At 44.5% G+C, this 21,730-nt stretch overlaps 1 protein-coding gene across 25 annotated transcripts in view; it reads right to left on the bottom strand.

Moving 5' to 3' along the window:
* dlg1b (discs large MAGUK scaffold protein 1b) overlaps window positions 1-21,730 on the bottom strand; it is a 102,494-nt gene that overhangs the window by 23,029 nt on the left and 57,735 nt on the right. For 9 of the 25 annotated variants that reach the window (XM_056391451.1, XM_056391455.1, XM_056391453.1 and 6 more), the window contains 5 exons: window positions 20,508-20,657; window positions 5,464-5,559; window positions 4,659-4,712; window positions 4,072-4,122; window positions 1,932-2,056 (listed from right to left, as the gene is read on the bottom strand). In XM_056391451.1, coding sequence (XP_056247426.1) covers window positions 1,932-2,056; window positions 4,072-4,122; window positions 4,659-4,712; window positions 5,464-5,559; window positions 20,508-20,657 — 476 coding nt within the window. Of the gene's footprint in view, window positions 1-1,931; window positions 2,057-4,071; window positions 4,123-4,658; window positions 4,713-5,463; window positions 5,560-16,144; window positions 17,265-20,507; window positions 20,658-21,730 lie in introns of those variants that run through there. The other 16 variants (XM_056391466.1, XM_056391477.1, XM_056391471.1 and 13 more) reach the window with 8 other exon arrangements.

Below are 21,730 nucleotides of genomic sequence, written 5' to 3'. Positions count from 1 at the left end.
CTAATTGGTTAGCTTAGTCATTTAGCTTCTCCTGTTAGCCCCTCTGTGTCATTCTAAAACCAGGCTAAACAATCCCAATTGGCCATGGGATGTAACAAGCTCTCTGATTGGTTGAAAAGCTAACCAGTGGGTTAGTTAGCAGAAAAGCTAAATGACAAAGGCAAACTGATTAGCTAATTGAATAAAGCTAAAATGCCTTTTCAAATCAAATTAAATTCTATTATTTATTCATGAATTAATAAATGTATTTATACGTTTTTTTATCTAACAAGAGTTTTATAATGTTTTTGTAGATCTATGTCTAAATCTTAAATATTTACTGACGGATTAATCGTTCATTTATAAATTCTTTTTAAAATCCCTATTTTTAAAAATATGAAATTAAGGAAATGCTTTATTGCTTTTCCTGTCACATCACTGGTCCTCTATAAGATTTAGAGTTACTTTTTATTTATTTTACATTAATCTTACTTTTGTGTTACACAATACCAATAATTTAGTGTGAACAGTAATTTTAATACAGTAAAGTGGTGTGTGTGTTTTTCCAGGTTTGGACATGTGTGTAACGTGTTTATTGTTCCTGACAGAAACAAAGTGAAGTGATTGGGAGGAAGTGGTTCGTCTGTTGGTTTCACTCTTCCTGCTCTAAACATGTTGTTTCTCTCTGACTCTATTTGTTTGAAACTGACCTGAACCTTCAGACACCTGAGACACTTCTAAAGCAACCTGAGAGCCCACCGCCCATCATCATTATCATCATCATCACCTGGATCAGGTGAGTCAGACTCTGGCTGATGCATTATGAATGAAGCAGTGAAAGGCAGCGGGACACTGCAGGGGGTTCTGGGTAAAAAGACACCGGCTTCAACAGCAGACTTTTAAAAAACTCCTCACACACAGTCCTGTAATAACTGACTGGAAAACAAACTGTGAACACAACACTGACACATCAGCAACTTGTTTAGGCTAACGTTAGCTTGTTTAGGCTAACATTAGCTTGTTAGGTTAACGTTAGCTTGTTTTTTGTGTTAATGTTAGCTTGTTTAGGCTAACATTAGCTTGTTAGGTTAACGGTAGCTTGTTTTTTGTGTTAATGTTAGCTTGTTTAGGCTAACATGAGCTTGTTAGGTTAACGTTAGCTTGTTTTTTGTGTTAATGTTAGCTTGTTTAGGCTAACATTAGCTTGTTAAGGTTAACATTAGCTTTAAAAGAAGCTTGTTTAGGTTAACGTTAGCTTGTTTTTTGTGTTAATGTTAGCTTGTTTAGGCTAACATGAGCTTGTTAAGTTAACATTAACTTGTTAAGGCTAACATTAGCTTTAAAAGAAGCTTGTTTAGGTTGATGTTAGCTTGTTTAGGTTAACGTTAGCTTGTTTTTAGTGTTAATGTTAGCTGGTTTAGGCCAACATTAGCTTGTTATGGTTAACATTAGCTTTAAAAGAAGCTTGTTTAGGTTGATGTTAGCTTGTTTCCTGTGTTATTGTTAGCTTGTTTAGGCTAACATTAGCTTGTTAAGGTTAACATTAGCTTTAAAATAAGCTTGTTTAGGTTAATGTTAGCTTGTTATGTTGACGTTAGCTGATTAGGTTAACATAGCGACAGCTCATTACGTTAGCTGGGTGCTCACAACATTAGCAGCTACAGTCGTTACTGTTCAGTCTGGTAAAACATAACACTGACTGACTGTCTCCATGTTACTCAGTGTAAACTACCGCTGTACACTGACTATATGGAGGTGTGTGTGTGTGTGTGTGTGTGTGTGTGTGTGTGTGTGTGGGGTATTTCAGTGTTATTGGTTCTGACTAACGAACATCCTGGTATTGTGACGTCTCCAGTCTAATTTGGGAGACTCCGCACTCTGCATCGTAGTTGAGGACCAGGTCTTTAAGATCAATGTGTCCTCTCGTCCTCTGTGTGTGTGAGTTGTCCCACCTGAGACGTCCGTCCTGGGCGGCGGCTCCTCCAGGTATGACTTTGGTGATGAAGATGCTGGGGTCTTCACCGATGTGGGGGTTGTCTGTGCCGCCGGCAATGCTGAAGCCCAGCCCCGAGTTTCCCTGGCAACCAAAGACAGAGGATCAGTCTGATGTTAGTGGTGGAATAATCTGTGATTGAAGTAAACAGGCTACAGCACATTCACATTTAAAGGACTCGTGTGGTTTTATTCTACATTATTATCATCAACAAATCCCAAGTTTCATTATTTAAAGTCTCAGTAATTTACTCAATCAGCTGATCAGCGTGGTTTTCAACAAACAAGCATTTGTTGGGACTATTTTCAGCAGCGGATTAATTCTACATTGAATACACTTTCTCAGGACTGGCTGACTTTATATGTTCCTGCAGTAAATACCAGTCTTGGTAGGACAGCCTTCAGATATCACGCCACATCTGTCTGGAATAATTACATATTATTATATTAATAATAATCAATTTTTAATTATTAATTAATTATATATATATATTTCTGAATCAACGACATAATTATCTCAGAATTCTAAGAAAGATTTTCTGAATTAACGAGATAATTCTGAGATAATTAAACTTTCCTCAGATCTCAGATATGACTTCCTGATTAAATAAAGTATAAATGCCGTATTACATATGTATTTAGAAAACAATGAAACTCGTGCTGGGTTACAGAGTCTCACCAGATTTTAATACGCAACTGGTGAGATAATCCCCCCCCCCCCCCCCCCCCCCCCACACACACACAATTAAACCACGTTCACTAACATATGAAGAACACACGAGCCTACAGACAGACAGACAGACAGAGACACAGACAGACAGAGACACAGACAGACAGAGACACAGACAGAGACACAGACAGACAGACAGAGACACAGACAGACAGAGACAGACAGACAGACAGACAGAGACACAGACAGACAGAGACAGACAGACAGACAGACAGACACAGACAGACACAGACAGACAGAGACACAGACAGACAGACAGAGACACAGACAGACAGACACACAGACAGACAGACACAGACACACAGACAGACAGACACAGACAGACAGACAGACAGACAGAGACACCGACAAACAGACAGACAGACAGACAGACAGACAGACAGACACAGACAGACAGACAGACAGACACAGACAGACAGACAGACAGAGAGACAGAGAGACAGAGAGACAGACAGACAGACACAGACAGACAGACAGACAGACACAGACAGACAGACAGAGACACAGACAGACAGACAAACACAGACAGACAGACAGACAGACAGAGACACAGACAGACAGACAGACAGAGACACAGACAGACAGACACAGACAGAGACACAGACAGAGAGACAGACAGACAGAGACAGACACAGACAGACAGACAGACAGACAGAGACACAGACAGACAGACACAGACACACAGACACAGACAGAGACACAGACAGAGACACAGACACACAGACAGACAGACACACAGACACAGACAGACAGACAGACAGAGACACAGACAGACAGAGACACAGACAGAGACACAGACAGACAGACAGAGACACAGACAGACAGAGACAGACAGACAGACAGAGACACAGACAGACAGAGACAGACAGACAGACAGACACAGACAGACACAGACAGACAGAGACACAGACAGACAGACAAACACAGACAGACAGACAGAGACACAGACAGACAGACAGACACACAGACAGACAGACACAGACAGACAGACACACAGACAGACAGACACAGACAGACAGACAGAGACACCGACAGACAGACAGACAGACAGACAGACAGACAGACAGTAGGACTCAGCTGGCTGAGCCTCTTCTTATTTACAGTACGCTGCACATGAAGGCGCTCAGCTGAATTAGGACGATGATAATAATAATAAAGATTTCACCACAGGCAGATTAAAGATTCAAACACAGCTGCATCACACTCTTCATCACGTCCTCAGCCTGATGCATCTGGACACTTTCTATATTTAAAATACAGTCTGTAGGTTTGGTAAAGACACCGGTTCGTCCTCAGAGTTTAAAAGAACATTAAAGTGTGTGGAGTGATGGACCGCAGCTCGTAAAGACGTGTCGGAGTCTTCGTCTTACCCTCTCCAGTGTGATCTCCTCGTACTCATAGTCGGCCTCCGTCCCGTTCACCTGCACGCGCACACACACACACACACGATTTATCAGTTACCTGTTAGGTCACGTTAATAAAAAACAGGTGATTCATCTTCTCAGCTGAAGAGGACACAGAGTTTGAACCTTCAGACTGTGTGTTGTTGTGAACCACAGACATATTTCCACAGGTTCACCTTGTTAAATAGAAACACCTGTCTCCTCGCCATCAGCTGATCTATGACAGTGCAAATAAAACCCAGCAGCAATGATGATGATGCAAACGTATAAAATAAACAAAATCAGAGAGATGAACTGGTTTCTACACTGGTTTTTAAACGTGGCAGAAAACCAGCGTCGTTCATCATTAACTCACAGTTTTTCAGCATAAAACAATAATTGCTAATGATATAATTGATTAAATGAACAGAACCTGGACTCAGAGCAGCAGCAGCAGGATGATTGGAATAAAGAATTAAAAAAGCTGAATTCTGTCACGATAATATTCATTGAGGTTTAGACATTGACCTTCAAAATAAAAGTCTGGTCTGAGCAGGTGAACAAGTTGAACTCACGTATGGAGGCGTGTCCAGGCTGTCGGTGTTGACCACCACAGGGGGAGGATTGGCCTGAGGAGAGAAGAGACATCACAGCGTCAGAGGAGACGTCTTCGCTCAGAAACACCCCCCCACAACAACAACAAACCCCCCCCACACACACCTCCCATTCAATCAGCATCCAAGCACAAAACCTGAGCAACCTCCCACTGAGCTCCACCCCTACAGAAACACCACACACTGAACCCAAGCAGCAAATGAAAGAGACTCACTCTCCTCATGATGCTACAGACCAACTGAGGACAGGACAGGAAGCCGTGGATTTGAGCAGAGATTAGCGAGGACAGAGCGAGCGAGCGCTACCAACATGGCGGCATGTCACTGTGAAGCAGAAGCCTGAAATCAACCGACGTCAAAGTCCAGCAGGATGCAAAGACTCCTCTCCTTCTTCTTCTTCTTCTAGCCTCAAAATCAATCTCTCCCTAACTCACTCGCTCACTCACTCACTCACTCGCTCGCTCACTCACTCGTTCTGCTCCTGTCTGCCTCTCTCGCTCACTTTCTGCCCGGGAGGAGCCAGATGGGCTCTTAAAAGTCAAATGGGGGGAGTGTGGCATTTCTCCCACTGTGTGCATCTCTAATCTGCTCACTTCATCAGAGCCACAGCTGGACGGCAGACATGGGAGTGAAAACGCTGCGTGGCGGCGGCGGTGACGGCGGCAGAAAGACGAGCAGCCACATGAAGGAGGAGACAGACGAACAGACAGATGCAGCACAGAGGAAAAGACAGGTGGAGGAAAATAAAAAGAGAAAACAAAAAAACCTGTGACGTCGGAGGGATGACGGTGGTCTCGGCTGGGATTGGCGAGATTGGGATCACAGGGATTATGGGAGAGGAAGGCGGGGCGGCTTCGGCCTGCTGAACAATAGCATGGTGAGGGGTCAAAGGTTAGACAAACACAGTGCAGCACAGATGAACAGTGAAGAGGAGGAGGAGGATGTTGACTGACGGGTGTCCATGTCATGTGTCTGTTTGTTTTGAACACACCGAGGTGCCAGGTGGGTGGAGTCTGACACACACAGGCCACAGAGGGTCAGAGAGGTCGGCCAATCACACGAAGACGTGCAGTGATTGACAGACTACCTGACACTTTCTGGACAATTCCTGATGCGACAAACTCCGCCCATCTGCTGCTCTAAGAAGATTAAAGCCACACTATCTGACCTGAGTGTGTGTGTGTGTGTGTGTGTGTGTGTGTGTGTGTGTGTGTGTGTTAAATCCTCCGTCCCTCGGCTCAGTCTCAGCAGGGGGTGAATGTCCTTTTGGTGATTATTGAAAAGCAGCAGATATTTCAATCTGGGAGAGGAGAGAGTATTAACCCCCGACAGCTCAGCGGTGACATCAGCGCACATGGTCAAAGGTCAAAGGTCAGTTGCACAACTGTCACAGCAATGTGCTACAGCAGCACTGATTTCAGGTCTGATTTCTGAGTTCATCCTGACGAGCAAAGGTCACGGGGTCAATGAAATGTGAAGGGTTCGTCCTCGGGGGAGAGGGACAGACGACCACGTCCGTCTCCTTCTCATTGAAATATCTCAGCGACGCCTCGATGAAACTTCTTCAAATTTGACACAAACATTCACTTGGACTCAAGGATGACCTGATTAGATTTTGGTGGCTAAAGGTCAAAGGTCAAGGTCAGTGTGACCTCACAAAACACTTTAGCCACAACTCACACCTTCACAGAAATGATGACAAAACAGTTCATATTTTGTGACTCTGGATAAACAGGGACGTGACCCGGAACTAGTCTGAGTGGCGGAGGGATACAAGAGGAGGTGATTTAGTTTATAAACACATCAACAGAAACAGAATATACAGATAAATATCTTTAACTGTAATTTCAGCTCAGATGCCTCATGTCAGTGATGATCGACTGATTATCATTAATGACATTAAAGGAACTTCAGTAAAAAAGAAGTTCCACACTGGTTTAGAAAATGTTGAAATGTTGTAAAGATCACACAAGGTTTTATTTTCTATCACTAATCTCCTGCTGACGCCCAACACCAACGCCGTCACACCTGCCACTGGTCCACATCAGTCCGATGTCACACTGTTTTACCCCCAGACTAACTCAGGTCTAAGACCAATGTTACCACGGTAACATGTTAATCAGTGGCACCTGTGCTGACCAGCAGCACCCAAAAACAAACAGAAAAACATGTCTCATAATTTGTGGTTTGCTAAAGCTGTGAGAAAGACTTTTAGATATTTATTTTCCTAATCAGATTTTTATTTTTATTGTTTTACGCTTCACTGAATTTTCAAAGTAAAACGTCCTGTAACTGTTGAATTCTTCCTAAAGACAAACATGTTCTGCTGAGGGTAAATGGAGCTCAGTGGTTAGATGTGGTGTCTCCATCGGCTATTTTTGTTTAATTTTGAAAAAAGTCTGAATTTACCCAGAATTCATTGCACCACAGTCGGACTTAAGACAGTCAAGAACTAAACTGCTTTGTGCAACAGATGAATTCAGACTCGGTCTGTCTGAAGTCTGTGTGAAACCAGCTCTGCTCTGCCTTCATTTCTCTTCATTAGGGATGTGATTGTTTGAAACAATCTAATCCAAACTTATGTGACTATTTGTTTACAAATCTATGCCGGCCAGCAGACTCCTATAAAAGGGTTTGTGTATGTGAAATATTAATAATAATAATAATAATAATAATAATAATAATGATAACAACAATAATAATGATAATAATACCCTGAAGATCAGGTTCAGAGTCATTTCCGTCATCATGAGATAAGATGAGTTATTCCTTTCTCAGTCCCACAGTCGGTAAATTTGAAGTTTTACAGCAACAAAGTGACAGAACAGAGAAAGAAAAACTGCAAAATGACGATATCAAGTGCTTAAAAAAGATAAATAAATATAATAATATATGAACATTAGATATTTAAAGATAACAAAAAACAAAAAAAATAGCAGCAGATGAGTGAGATCAGTGGTTTTAACCCTCGAGTCAAGTTCAGTTAATGGGAGACAAGATAAATAGATCTGACCAAAGATGGTGAACGTGACAGCAGCAGGAGGCTGCCACATACATTTATATTCATTTTAATATTTGGTTTTAAACTGGAGGGAGCTTCAGAGGGGAAAGTGACTCCACCTCTTCATCTAGAACAGCTGGTAACTACTACACCAGAAAATCATTTCACAATAACTCAAGTGACCAAACTGCTGGTACGTGACTGTGGCTTCACTTTAAAACCCTGGTTCACACATTGAAGCACAATAAAGAGGAGTGAGCGTGAGGCGGCCTTCGACACTGTGACCTCTGTTATGTAAGAGCGGGACCTCGCGAAGCTGCTGGCAGGAAGCGCCGCTGTGTGTTTCGAAGAGGCTTAATTGTTGTGCTGCAGCAGCGGAACCCGGAGCCCATGGAAAACAAACAGCCGCTAAAATTAGCCGCTCACATCGACCGCATCGATCCAGCAGCCCTACATCTGGAGCGCCGCTCAGAGAGCCGCTGATAATGGGGCTTAATTGCTCCCAAAGAATTGAAACAGGTTTGACAAACGCAGCAGAGGACAGAGTTTCTGTAGGAATTTAACCAGACTGATGGGTGAGAGTGAGCGCTCCTGTCACACACAGAATCTTTGACCATCGACACCAGAGAGACATGAGCTAACCAGGACAACTGGGTCCAAAAGAAATGATTCCAAAACTGTTGATTTAACAATTAGCCAATAAATCAATCAGTCAATCATCAGCAGATTAATTAACAACAGATGTGATGATTGATTAAAGTCAGAGAAAAAAATACCTGATCTTCTCTCATTTATATCTCAGTAAGCTGAATCACTGAGGGACATTTGAACGCATCACTTGAGAGACTAAATGAAGAATCATTTAACACAAAGATGATCAACTTTACAAACAACAGATATCTAAAGCTTTTTCACAACAATTACAAGTTCTTACATTTTACAGTTTAAAATAATAATAATGCTTTTATTAGTCAGAACACAGAGCACATTCGTTTGTTGACAGAAACCTCAAACACATCTTCTCTTGTTCTTATTCCCAGACACGTTCACTGATCCTGTCAGACAGCAGAAACATCAGTGTGACTGTTAGCAGCAGCTCTAAAACCAATCACATGATAATTATTGTACACAGCATCGTCATCTACTGCATGTAGAAGAATAAAGGAAAAAAGCCAAACTGATTAAAAACAACAAGAGGAAGAAATAAAACAAAGACAGAGCTGCTGGAAAGTGATGGAGGATGTTTAACGAGCGGAGCAGAGAGATGATGAGCTTCCTGTTTTCAGCTGCTGGGACACACGTGGACTTTCTCTATTGATTCTCCATAAACTGACACACTGTAGTAACTCAATCTGACACGCACACAAACACACTGCTGCCACAACGCTGTACATGTGCAGCCAGTGACCATCAACAACACGACGTCTGTGACGCTGCTGCAGACACAAGAACAAAACCAAAACAGCAGTTCTCAGTTTGGTTTTCTCAACGTCTTATTAACAGGTGTGTCAGTTCTGACAAACACAAACATTTGTTTCTACAAATCCTTTTTATCGAACAAGAGCCTGTGATGAATCAAACACAGTCTAAAAGAGGGAAAACTTTGACTGAAGTCTGGAGCTACTGTTTGAACGTGAGCAGTTATCAGTGTCAGCTGTCACAGCTGGAGGACGATACTGAGTGCGATAAACTTCAGTAGCTCTTGTCACTAACTTGGAGTGACGAATACTTACTTACTTACTACAGTATTTTACTTTGAGGTATCGATAGCTGAGAGGTCGGTCAACTGGTGACCAGGTCCTGAACCAAGCAAAGAGACCATCAACTTCAGAACAACACAATCTATGAAAAGTACAATCCTCACCAACAACCAGTCACAGAGAAGTTCCCTGGCACACAGCAGCACCACAACGCCAACCAAGTCCAACCGAGACGTCCTGAAACAACTCAAACAGACTCAGGCCAGGGTCGACTGGTCCAATCACACCCGTGATCCAGAGCGTCAAGTTCACCATCAGAAACCTCTGGCAGAAGGTCAGACAGAACCGGACCTTCTTCCCCACAAACATAAAGGTAATAAAAGTAACGATGACGCCCACCTGGAGCTTCGAGCTTCAGCAGACTCAGTAAAACTTAATACTCTTCGTTATGAACCCTGGTACTTTTTGGTATCAACTCAGCGGAACAAATCCTTCAGTACCTTTTGACACCGACTTGTCCTAAATACCCGAGTTCTTTTTGGTATGGACTTTGTGCTACGAACAATTGCTGCAGCAAACACCTGTACATCAGCAACAACGTGGTGATAGAAAAACTTCAGTAGGTTTTAAAATGAACAATGTTTCACTATTTTCTGACAACAACAACAAACAAACGCAACGAATGAAACGTTTCAGTACCACGGACACTGAGTAAAAACAAAACATCTCCAGTTTCTTACAGAAGCACGTCAGACGTCATTGACGCTGAAGTACCTTATTGAAGGTGAAGGGCACCCAGGGAATCTCTGGCCTGTTGGCTGCGTGGCCGCTGCTGATGACTTTGGCCGTACTCTTGGTCGGGCTTTTCTTGACGCTGTCCCGCAGGTTGAGGAATCGACTACGAGCTCGGCAGGACGCCGGCACGGTGCAGGTGGTGAAAGTGGACAGAGACGCCTGGACCTGTGGATGATTCGGCTGCTGCTGCTGCTGCTGCTGCTGTCGGTGGAGTTCGATGGCGTGCTGTCTCTGGAGCGGGTGCAGGTGGGCGATTGACTCCTGCAAGTTGATGTTGACCCGCGGCAGCTTCTTCTCGGCGCCGTTCATGGCCTTGGAGGTGAACTCCTGTCGGGGGTAATGTGTGGTCATCTTCCTGGAGGAGATTCCCGGTTGCAGGAGGAGGTGGTTAAATAATAAATGATGGATAGGTCCTTCTGATCTGGACGGGCTTGTTCGGACTCTGCGGCGTGACGGCAACAGATCCAAACTCGATCCTGTTACTCAGGCTCCACCACCTCCCTCCACCACCAAAGCACAATAACACTCCTCTTTTCTTTCTCCGTTCACCCCTCCCTCGTCAGTTACTCTTTCTCTGTGACACCCTCCCTCTCGTCTTCTCTCATTCCCCTGCCAATTAATCGGCTTCAGTGAGCGAGGCACATGTCAGCACGAGTGGGGAGGGGGGAGGGGGGCCACTCCACTGGGTGCATGAATAATCAATGTCGCCCCCGGATTCAGACACAACGGCGTGCATGTCAGCGTCAGCAGCGAGGGAGGAATGTGACGAGGACTCCTGGTTAGCAGGAAGCTGCAGCGGCTTTAAATCCCGACAGTCGTCTCTTCAGGACTGAACCAGCAGCTGCTGCTGCTGCTGCTCATGAGCTCCGTCTCATTTTTGGGTTTTGTTTCCAGATTGTTAAGTAACAAAAACTAAACATGAAAATGAGCAGATTTCTTTCAAAATAAAACTACATGATGGTGCTCAAAGGTGGGAGATGTACAGGGTTAACTTTAGTCAGTGTGGACAGACCAGACACCGACAGTCCTGAAGCTCCACCATGTCTGTCACCAGGACGTGACACCGTTTCACTCTCAGAGCTTTTCCAGTGTAAAGTAGTAAAAAATGTAAAGTTTGTCCTGAGGAGGCGCTAGAGGAGAGATCACCCGCTCCATCAAATAAAAATGGTTTATCCTCTGGTGAGTGGAGCTGGAAATTTCTCAATAGACAAATTTGGTACCGACAACAAACAAAACTTAGTTTGAGGAATATCAACATTTTCTTATACACAACAAAACGCGATGTTGTTTCTCAACAGAATTTGACAAAACAAGCCAAACTTCTTACTATCAGCACTTAATAAAGTCTTAAACCATAAAAAAAACAATGACTGAATAAGTTTAAAGTTTAAATACGTTTAATAAAGAGTTTTTGACCAAAACAGCTCGTCCACCAGAATAAATAAACCAGACTAAAATATAAAACCACTAAATGTTTTGGTCACAAAAATCCTCATAAACAACATTTGGTTTTTGTCCAAAATTGTTCATCATATCAATAGAATATCAATATCTGTATCGGTTCTGTACTGAAAATATATAATTTTAGTGTTGGAACTGATGAACAGCTCTGCTGAGACGTGATTGGTTTACTACAGGAGGCTCAGGTCGGGCTGATAGTATCCAGTCTTTCTGTTGGGTAAATTATAAATGGGCAAAGTATTTAAACAGCATAAAATATGCCCCAGAATAACCCATATACAAGCGTTGACATGACAACAGGCGCTGTGCAGTTGGACAGAGGTCTGATGTCATAAGTGGATTTAAAATCCAGGAGGAGAGCTGTGTTTTGGTGGGAGGAGCGTTTCCAGATCTTTCCCTCTCCAGCATCCACAGGAAAAACAAGCCGAGTCCCAGACTCAACACTTCATCTGTACACACAACACAAAATAAACAATACCCACAGTCCCTGAACGCCTCGTCCCCATCCACGATGTCAATGTATATTGATCTGCTCCATGTCCGCATCATCTCTGATGTATTAAATTGTCATGTGAACAATAAAGTGGGTTATTGTTTGGCAGGCTCGATGAGAATCGACCAGGAGCATGAAATGTGCAGGAATGTGGAAAGTGATCCACATGATTCATGGGAACAGGAACACAAACGCAGCATTTAGAGAGCGAGTCGATACGATAAACTGCACTGAACACGTCACAGTGTGTGAACCAACAGACACTGACACCCCCTCACTGCTTCATCATCAGCACATCCAGTGTTTCCAGCTGAAGTCTGACTCCTCACTGAGAGGAGCAGCACACAGCCACAGCGAGGATCTGCCGTGGATCAGGATCAGAGGCCGACTCTGCTGCTGCTGCACGTCTGCAGCTCCTCCTACAGGCCACACAGGTCAACACACACCTGCAGCTCCCAGCACCGACCACACAACACAGGTTTACAGAGCAGCGACACTGATGGGGTCAGCAATCAGGCTTTTAAATGTCAGTACACTTGTTTCACAGAACGTTTGGTCAGATTAAACCTTAATATCTTAAAACACAGTAAAGGGGAGGGACCATAGCAACCAAGGCCTATAGATTAGCATGTGCAGGGAGAGGTGGAGATTCAAGGAAAGGTGTGCAGCCTCAAGGAAGAAGACACGAGTTAGAGCTGATGTTAAGATGTAGGTGTGTTCACCAACTGCTTCGTCAGTAATAATATCTGGTGTATTAGCTATTATATATATATATATTATAGCTATAATGTAGAGAATCTACCTGAAGATGCTTCTTATACTTATGTAATGACGCCTGCTGCTACAATACACCTGTCAGTTACCCACAGAATCACTTCCTCTTTTGCAATTGTTACAAAATAATAGCGCAAGAACGCTTTTTTTTCTTTTACATTTCTCATAGTCAAGCTATTGTGAGCTTTAATTCTGAAAAGTTCTGACAGGAAGTTCAAAATTTTCTACTGCTTGCTTCCACACAAGAAAACAGGCAATGCAGCTTTTATTTTAACTATGTTCCAAAAATACAGAAAAACCTGCCAGGAGCTAAAAGAGCTAAAAGTTCAGTGGACAGTTTTAAGCCACAGCTGAAAATTATTTCATTTGGCTTTGAATTAATTCTCTCATATTTTACACTTCATACTGGTTTTTGTTTTTATTTTCATTTACAGAGTAAATATTATATATATCAAGGTTACACTGACCTTGACCTTTAACTTTTAACCACCAAAATATAATCAGTTCATCCTTGGGTTCACATGAATGTCTGTGTCAAGGTGTTGCTGAGATATCGTGTCCATGGGAATGGGATGGACGGACGACCTGAAAACAAAATGGCCGCTGCTCTGACTGTCGCCGGGCGGAGGAATAAAAATTGTTGCAACAGCGTGTTGACAAGCTGCTAGAGGAGAGCGCCCAGTCAGACTTAAATCCTGATGATGGTGTAACCCCACCCCTCCTGCCCCGAACAACAGGAAGTGGCAAATTGTAAGCAAAGAGTAAAAGCAGCAGGTGAGCAGCAGGTGAGCACAGCATCACCAGCATTAAAGGAATACGTGGATACAACCCAAGTCTTCTTTCCTTCCTGTTCTGTCACAACAGAGTCCAAACACAACTACAGTCACAGTCCTCCACGGGTTTATCATCACACTCAGACAGCATAACAGAAAACACCTGCTGCATACATTACCCACAATGCTGCTGGACACTTCAGTAGCACATTGTGATGCTAGTAGCAGCTAATGTATCTGACAGCCATGAGCTTGTTCTGGATCCGAGCCCACCAGGAGCTCGACGGTCCCTGTCACCTTCTTCCTGTGTTTACTTTCCTGCTCCAGACGATCTGACCAATCAGAGGAGAGAATGTTCTCACCTGGTTTGTCATGATGCATTTTGGTTCACTTGAATTTTTCTATGTGTGAAAATAAACTGAACCTACAAGTTTACAACCTGATCAACTGAACCGGAGCAGAGCGAACAGAACTTGTTTTCAGGCCCCACCCACACTGACTCAGGTGACATCACCTGAGGACATTTATCAAACATCGGAGGTAGAACATCAGTTAACCTTCACCTCTCTCAGACACTTTTTAACTTTTAAATGCTATGTCACATAAATAACAGCTGGTGTGAACTGATCAGATGTGTTGACACGGTCTGCACGTGTAGATCTTTGGCTCGTTCGCTCCGGGCTGACGGCGAGCTGTTTCACGGGTCATTAACCCGCGGCAGGCTGCAGGTGGAGGAGCGGCGCTGTCGACGCGAGCCACGCCTGACGAGACACCAGAGAGATTACAGTCATCAATCTGAGCTCAGAGGCCCGTCACACCTGCACACAAACCACCGGGGAACACAGTGTCACTGCGGAGGAACCAACAACCAGCTGCTGTCTGACTGAAGCTGTCTGCTGCTGAACAGGAAGTGGACAGAGGCTGTTTACAGATGTTTCTCTGAGGCTACATCCGCACTGCTAAATGATGAGGTCACACCCACGGTCTCTCCTGATTGGCTCTCCTCAGCCTGGACTACCAGTGGTGAATACAACATGATGATGAATGACAGTGTTACTGACCTTGTTGTCTTTTCAGCAGCTGCTGTTCACTTACATTCTCTGTTTTAATGCTACAACTGTCTCTGCTGTTCCTCCTTCAGAGGAGACGATCTACTTCCTGTTTACACCTGCTCACACATGCTCAGTGTAGGTGAGTGCTCAGGTATGTGTGTGTTCAGGTGTGTTAGTCTGGACGGAGATTGATTTAGTTATAACGCTGTTATAAACCTTTCAAACACTCTCTACGTTACTTTGTATACGAGTCTTGTGAAACATCTGTTCTGCTTTCAGACAGAGTTGAAGATCATTAGAAAACTTTGAAGCTGCGATGTCGTCCTCCTCAGCACCTCCACGTTCATGTATGTTAACGTGAGTGTGTGAGGCAGTAAACAGGGAGGCGGTGGGGTAGCGCTGCGTGTCAGGAGCCTGGAGGTTGCTAGGCAACGCCGGGGAAGGCATGTGCTACTGCAGGGGTTCCTCACATCTGCCCAGAACATGATGCTGCTGTTTATGCAGGTAAATCTCTCCACATCGACGCGCTGCCTCGTTCACACACACACACACACACACACAGATTTATGAAAAGCTGCACAGGTGTGTGTGACGGAGTCCAGAACCAAACCTGAACATCAACAGAAACACGACCACAGTCTGAGACGAGGGAGACTCCATCGTTCTGCTAATCTGATACGACCCACAGCTGCTGAACGCTCTGGAACATTCAGCAGCTGTGTGCGTGTGTGTGTGTGTGTGTGTGTGCGTGTGTGTGTGCGTGTATGTCCTCGATTCCTCAAGATGTAATGACACACAGTGATCTCACGTTTAGACGGTGGCGAGCTTCGACACATTTAGCTCCGATGTAATAACCTGCTCACAGCTGCTGCTGCAGCCTTATCAACAAATCACCTCAGATCTCACACACACACACACACACACACACACACACACACACACACACACACACACACACACACACACACACACCTCATGCTTCCACTCATGTATCTGATGATGGCACTGACACCACACTGCTTCAGGATGGGACAGTGGATGAGGGTCTGGAGACCTGTGGTGGAGGACTGGACCAGATGTGCAGGGTTCTGCATGAATCCTGATCCAGCACATGACGCAGCAGCAGCAGCAGCAGCAGCAGCAGCAGCAGCAGCAGCAGCAGCAGCAGATCTCCTGTTGCAACTTTTCCACATCTGCCTCATCCAGCAGCATCACACCGATCGAAACATTTACAACAACACACAGCGGTCAGAGCTGAGCATGATGAAACGTACACGCTGGAGAAAATGAGTCACTACACAGAGCAGCGGTGCAGCACCTCCCCCTACGTCCTCACCTTTAGGAGGATTTTTTCTTTTTATGAATGGGAGGGTGGGGGGTGGAGGGGGGGTGACCTACCAGTAGGCGCCGGTGGAGCCGCTTGGTTCTCCTCAGGGTGCCCATGATGCGGCGGCCCATCTTTTTGGCGTACCACACAGAGTTGAGCATGCTGCTGCTGCTGCTGCTGCTGCGAAGGTGGAGGTGGTGTGTCGCCTCCTCTGCGCCTCCTCTCGCTCCTGCAGCAGGCTGCGGGGTGGCAGAGGTGGTGCTGGCTGGAGAGCAGACGATGGGAGGGGGGCTTCACTCCACCTTGTGTCCCCCCCCCCCCTTCCTCTTTCTCCTCTTCCTCACAGACACAAACAGGGAGGCTGCAGAGGAGCTGACGGAGGAGCCGACACACGCCGAGATCGTCCTCCTCCGTTTAGTTTACGAGCAGCAGCAGCGGGAGACGTGAGCCGGTGAACGGCAGTCGTTACACGCCGGACTTGACTGGAAAAAGAGAGAGGAGCCTCGGGGGGAGCGGATTAACCTGCCGGGGTGAGAGAGCATCGCTTAGCAGGCGGAGAGAGAGCAGCCGGTCGTCCAGCCTCCGTCTGTCTAAAGCAGACAGCGAACAGCAGACCGCAGCGCTGACGAGGACGGAGAGACGACAGAGACAGTGTTTAAAGAGAGAGCAGACAGGGAGGAAGTTAGTCCTCTGATGTCTTCTCTCTGCAGCTCCTTCCTCCTCCTCCTCTTCCTCCCCCTCCTCCCTTCTGGTTGTCAGCCCCGGGAGGGAAGGGGGGGGGGTCCAGCTGACCTCTGTCCTACTTCAGTCCTCAGACTTTGAGTCCCTTTCTAAAAATGAGTCAGCAGGGGAAACTCGCACCAGAAAACTGCTGAGTGATCACGGCTGTGACGGACAGCGTGGTGATGTGTCGAGTCACGACGGCTGATCGGAGACAGAGGAACTTCATGTAGGAAGCTGCTGTTAGTCAGTGGTGACTTTAGCAGTTAGTTCAAACTCTGTACGCTACGGAAGCCTAATGCAGTCACTTAGGAAAACAACATTCTGCTGCATGTCGGTTATTTTGAATTAACAAAACAATGATCTCAGAAGAGAAAATAATCTCGTTAATTCAGAAAAACATAGGATCTTTTTTTTTTAAAGAAAACTTTTACTTTACTTGACTAAGATTTTTTTTTTTTTTAATTAACATAATTCTGAAATAATGATCTTTTTAATTCAGAAAAACAACAGAATTAGTTTTTCTCAAGTTAATGCAATACGTTTCTGTAGTACGCAGTTGTGGAGGCAAATTAAATTAATATAAAACATAAAATATGTAAAAAAAAAAAAAAAAAATACATTAAAAATATAAGAATTTAAAAAGTAATTAAAAAAAACAAATATAATACCATTTAATTCCTGATAAAAATGTAAACAACACATGAACTTGTGCTCGATGTGGTTCAGGCTGAACTGGGTTACATTTTTTTAAGTTATTTTATTTTTATATATATATATATATATATATATATATTTATATTTGTTTTTGTTTTTTTTGCAGTGCTTCTAATTGCCTTCAAAAAATGAAACTTCCAGGTATTTATACGTGTAAGTCTTCATGTCATAGTTCATCCATAGATTGGTATCAGCTACGACAAGAGAGTTGGAAGTTGCTTTAAAAGATTCTCGTGTTTCATCTCTGAGTAACTGAGTAAGATCAGTGTGCGGTCCACAGAGTGGGCGGTCTTGTTTTCATACGTTAACAAAGGTGTGTGATAAATTTCCAGGAAGTTCTCGCCCTTTGATGTTCAGGTTGAGCCTGTCCAAACTCTGTGGATTTTTTTGTGCTTGTTTGTTTCTAACATGTATCTGAGAGCGGAGTTAGTTTAAAGAAGCCATTCATTACAAAACACTGTCACAATTACTGAAAATCCATGAGGTTCCACAGGGCTCTCTCCTGGGTCCTCTGCTTATGTCGTCAGCATGGGTCACAGTCCCAAGGAAAAGCACTGATTTACATCACTATGCAGATGACACCCAATTCTATATAGCTGTTGATCCCGAGCACCTGAGCCTCATTTACTCACAAACTGCTTCTCTGAAATCAACAAATGAATGAAGCAAAACTGGATTTCCTCCAAAAGAGCAGTGACACAAACTTTGCCTTCAGTTTACCACAAAGTCTCACTGTCAATCCTTACATCAATGGACAGTATGCAAATTAAGACAACTATTCATCACTAATAAATGCCATGCTGTAAGAAAAAATTGCAGGGTGTGACCAACAGAGAAAGTTGGTAGCCTGGAGCCCGGTTCATGCATTTATTACAAGTAGGCTCAACTCCTGTGATTCAGAGACCAAAGTATCTGTTCAATATGACCAGTGTCACAGAAAATTATGATCACAAAAACAGTGTCAGTAAAATGCTAAAAGCTAAAGATAATCATTTCATCTCACCTCTTTTACCAACTATGCAAGACTGATGTCAAACAGTAGGAGAGAGTCTCCGGATGAGATCCACAAAAGTACAGTCGAGTGCTCAAAACAATCCCCGGACTCAGACGCCGCAAGAGGCTTTTGCCCGTGGAACCATGTATGGTAAAGAATCCAGAAGATGCAATTTATATCTGCAAAGATGTGGCTCCAATTTACACAGTTACATGGGGTTTTATTGAGTTGGTTCAAACACTTGACCTGAGGTACAAAATGCCAAACTAACATGTGATGCATTCATTGAATTTACATCATGATACGTATTGTTATCTGGATATGAAATGAGCTGGATCAGAATATGAGATTTTGGTCACATGGCAGAGCCCGACTTGGACTGACAATAGGTTCTTTCCTCTTTAATATGGGCCAATGTAATGTTGTTGAGCTGTGTTACTCTTCTGGAAATGTGCATCGTCTGAAAACTGTCAAAAAGTCAATGTACGAAACAAGAAACCACGTCCTGCTGATTCTAAGTTTCCCTGATCTTCCCTGCCTGGAATACGCCTCCTGACATTCCATGATTTCCTTGATATTCCATGACCGACTGGCTATAAATAGAGTCGGCCTGCCCTCCCATAATGCTTTGTCGCATTTGGGAATGAAGTGTAGCAGCAGAGATGAGACGATGGAGAAGAAACATTAGTGACAAGTCATTTCATGGCCTCTGATTCCTTTGTCTTGGTGCTAAATATACATCAGAGCTGCTGTAAATCTTTCTGTTGGGGACGAACAGAAGGCCAGCTACTCTGCATTTTACTATCACCCCCCCCCCCCCCCAAACTACAACTCCCCCAACTCTGTTACAGAAAGCCTCACTAAATCTGTCCTTGTCCTTCTCTGCAGGTTCAACCCCCTCCTCCTCCTCCATTTTCCTGCCGTCAGGATTTTCTTTGTCGGCATTCATCTCCCGTGTTGCCATGGTGCTGCCGAGGAGAGCAAGCGAGAGGCGGAGGAAAAGATGAAAAAAAATGAAAGGAATAATAAAAAAGGAGTGTACAGTACGTCCTCCCAGCCGTTAGTGTCTTTGTGGGATGTAAGGATCCATTCATTGCGATACAGTGGCGGAGATAACTGCCTGCTGACGTCAGGCCGGGGCCGGGCGGCTGCCGCAGATCAAACGTGGCGGAAACCATGAAGAGCAGCCTCGCTGCCAGAGCAGGTGACTGTACCGGTGAAGATGACAGCGTGGACTTCCTGCTCACTGACCAAACAGTTGTCCAGCTGCTGTTTGGTCTGATGTTAACTCCGACTCCCAAGTAGAACAAACACTGCACGGCTTCGAGTTATTGTACAACTACAGTCACTTCACAGCATGTCAAATGCTCAACATGCTAAAGTTAGCACATTAATATACCATCTTCGTTTAGCTAATTAACAGTAAACTCAAAGAGCAGCTGAGGCTGATGGGAACGTCATTAGTTCTGCAGGTGTTTGATCATAAACCAAAGCGTTGGGCCTGATGACGGTCGGAGAGTCACCACAGTTATTACAGTTCATCCTCAGGGGAACATGAACCTCTGAACCAAACACAACCAATCATCGCAATCCATTCAACAGTTTTGGAGACGCTTCGCTCAAAGCCTCAAATGTCAACCTCATGGTGGCGCTACAGGAAAAGTCAGTAGGACTCATCCTTCATCAAATGACAAAACCAAAAGCAGGAAACAGCTGGTTTCCTGATTACCATTTAGAAAGAGGGAAACAAAGAAACGACAAAATGATCCGTTATCTGGTTTTCCTGGATGTGATGATAAGTGAATATCAGGAATTGAAATATCTGCGTTGAAATCATCTTTCATTTTCTCAGTGGGATTTCTTTGAGTGTAAGTGCAGTAGATCGATGAGGAGATGAACGTCTCTCTACTGAAATGGATGAACATTTGATAGAGATGTGAAGAATAAATAATACATCTGTACTGAAGTGATACTGGATGGGGGGGGCGGGGGGGCGGCGTTACCTGGATCGGGGGGTAGGGGTTGGAGGAGCAGGAGGGGACGGGGCTGTCCTCTCCGTGGGGGTAGAGGGTGGAGGACGTAGGGGAGGGGAGCTCCGGGTGATGCTGTCCTAACGCTGCAGAGCCGTCAAAGATGCACTCCAGAGACGCTACCTACAGGATACAGGAGGGGGGAGGAGGGGGGAGGAAAGATGGCGTCTCTGAGAGGTTAAACCACCCAGATCCTGACACATCTTATCTCATGATCAGTTCAGTTAGTAGGTGACTGCCTGAACTAAAGTGTAGACTGATGCTGTCATCACTTCCTCCACTCAGAGAGAATATTCATACAAACGTGTGAAGAGCCGCTGCAGCGTCAACCAACAAACACTTACAGCGTCAGTCTGACATCATTCTACATGTTTCCTCATGTGCAGAGCCAAAGCAACACCATGTCACACAAATGTACAGCTTCACTCTTTAATAGGGTTCAGTCATTTACCGAAGCAGCTGATCACTGTCGTTTTTATCAGACGAACAGGAGAAGGCTTTTGTTTGGGACTGTTTTCAGCAGCGGATTAAGCCACATTTGCTGCTGGAGTGAGTGATTGTGCATTAACAGTTTCTGGACAACAATGGCTTCACCGCACAGCAGGAGACACTCAGCGCTGCTTTGGATCTGCACCAGAACAATACAGGATATCGCCCCAATTATCCTTTAACATCACAGCAGCTTTTAAAGGGACAGTTGTGGTTTTCTGACGTGGGGTTGTGTGAGGCACTCAGGAATAGTCGGCACATCACCCACAGTAGATTATGATGAGCGTGCTCCCTGTTAGGAAAGCCGAGCGGGGCTCCGACAGCGCGGCAGAGTGACGTGTTGCTGTGGGCACTTATCAAGGGACAGAAGAAAATAGAAAGTCATGAGAGAGAGTCAGTAATGTGAAGACAGAGAGTTGAAGCTGAGAGAGGGAGGACGACAGAGCTGCTCTTGATGGATACGACACAGACAGACGGCTGATGGCTGAGGAGCTGGGACCAGACTGGTTAGTTACCCTGACCAGCAACACTGGTTGTTACTGGTGCAGGTTTGACTGGTCTTCATGTTTCAGTATAAAAGTTTAGTCTATTTCAAGGTCGGTGTATAAATATCAAGTGTTTTATTGAGGATAAAGCTGCGACTAATGATTATTTCCATTATCGAACATTTTCTCAATAAATCATTTCCTTTATAAAATGACTTTTTC

Source organism: Seriola aureovittata, chromosome 12 (genome assembly GCF_021018895.1).
Source record: "Seriola aureovittata isolate HTS-2021-v1 ecotype China chromosome 12, ASM2101889v1, whole genome shotgun sequence".
NCBI classification, from domain to species: domain Eukaryota; kingdom Metazoa; phylum Chordata; class Actinopteri; order Carangiformes; family Carangidae; genus Seriola; species Seriola aureovittata.
The sequence above is the reverse complement of the archived record's forward strand: the minus strand, read 5'-3'. Positions and strand labels throughout refer to the sequence as shown.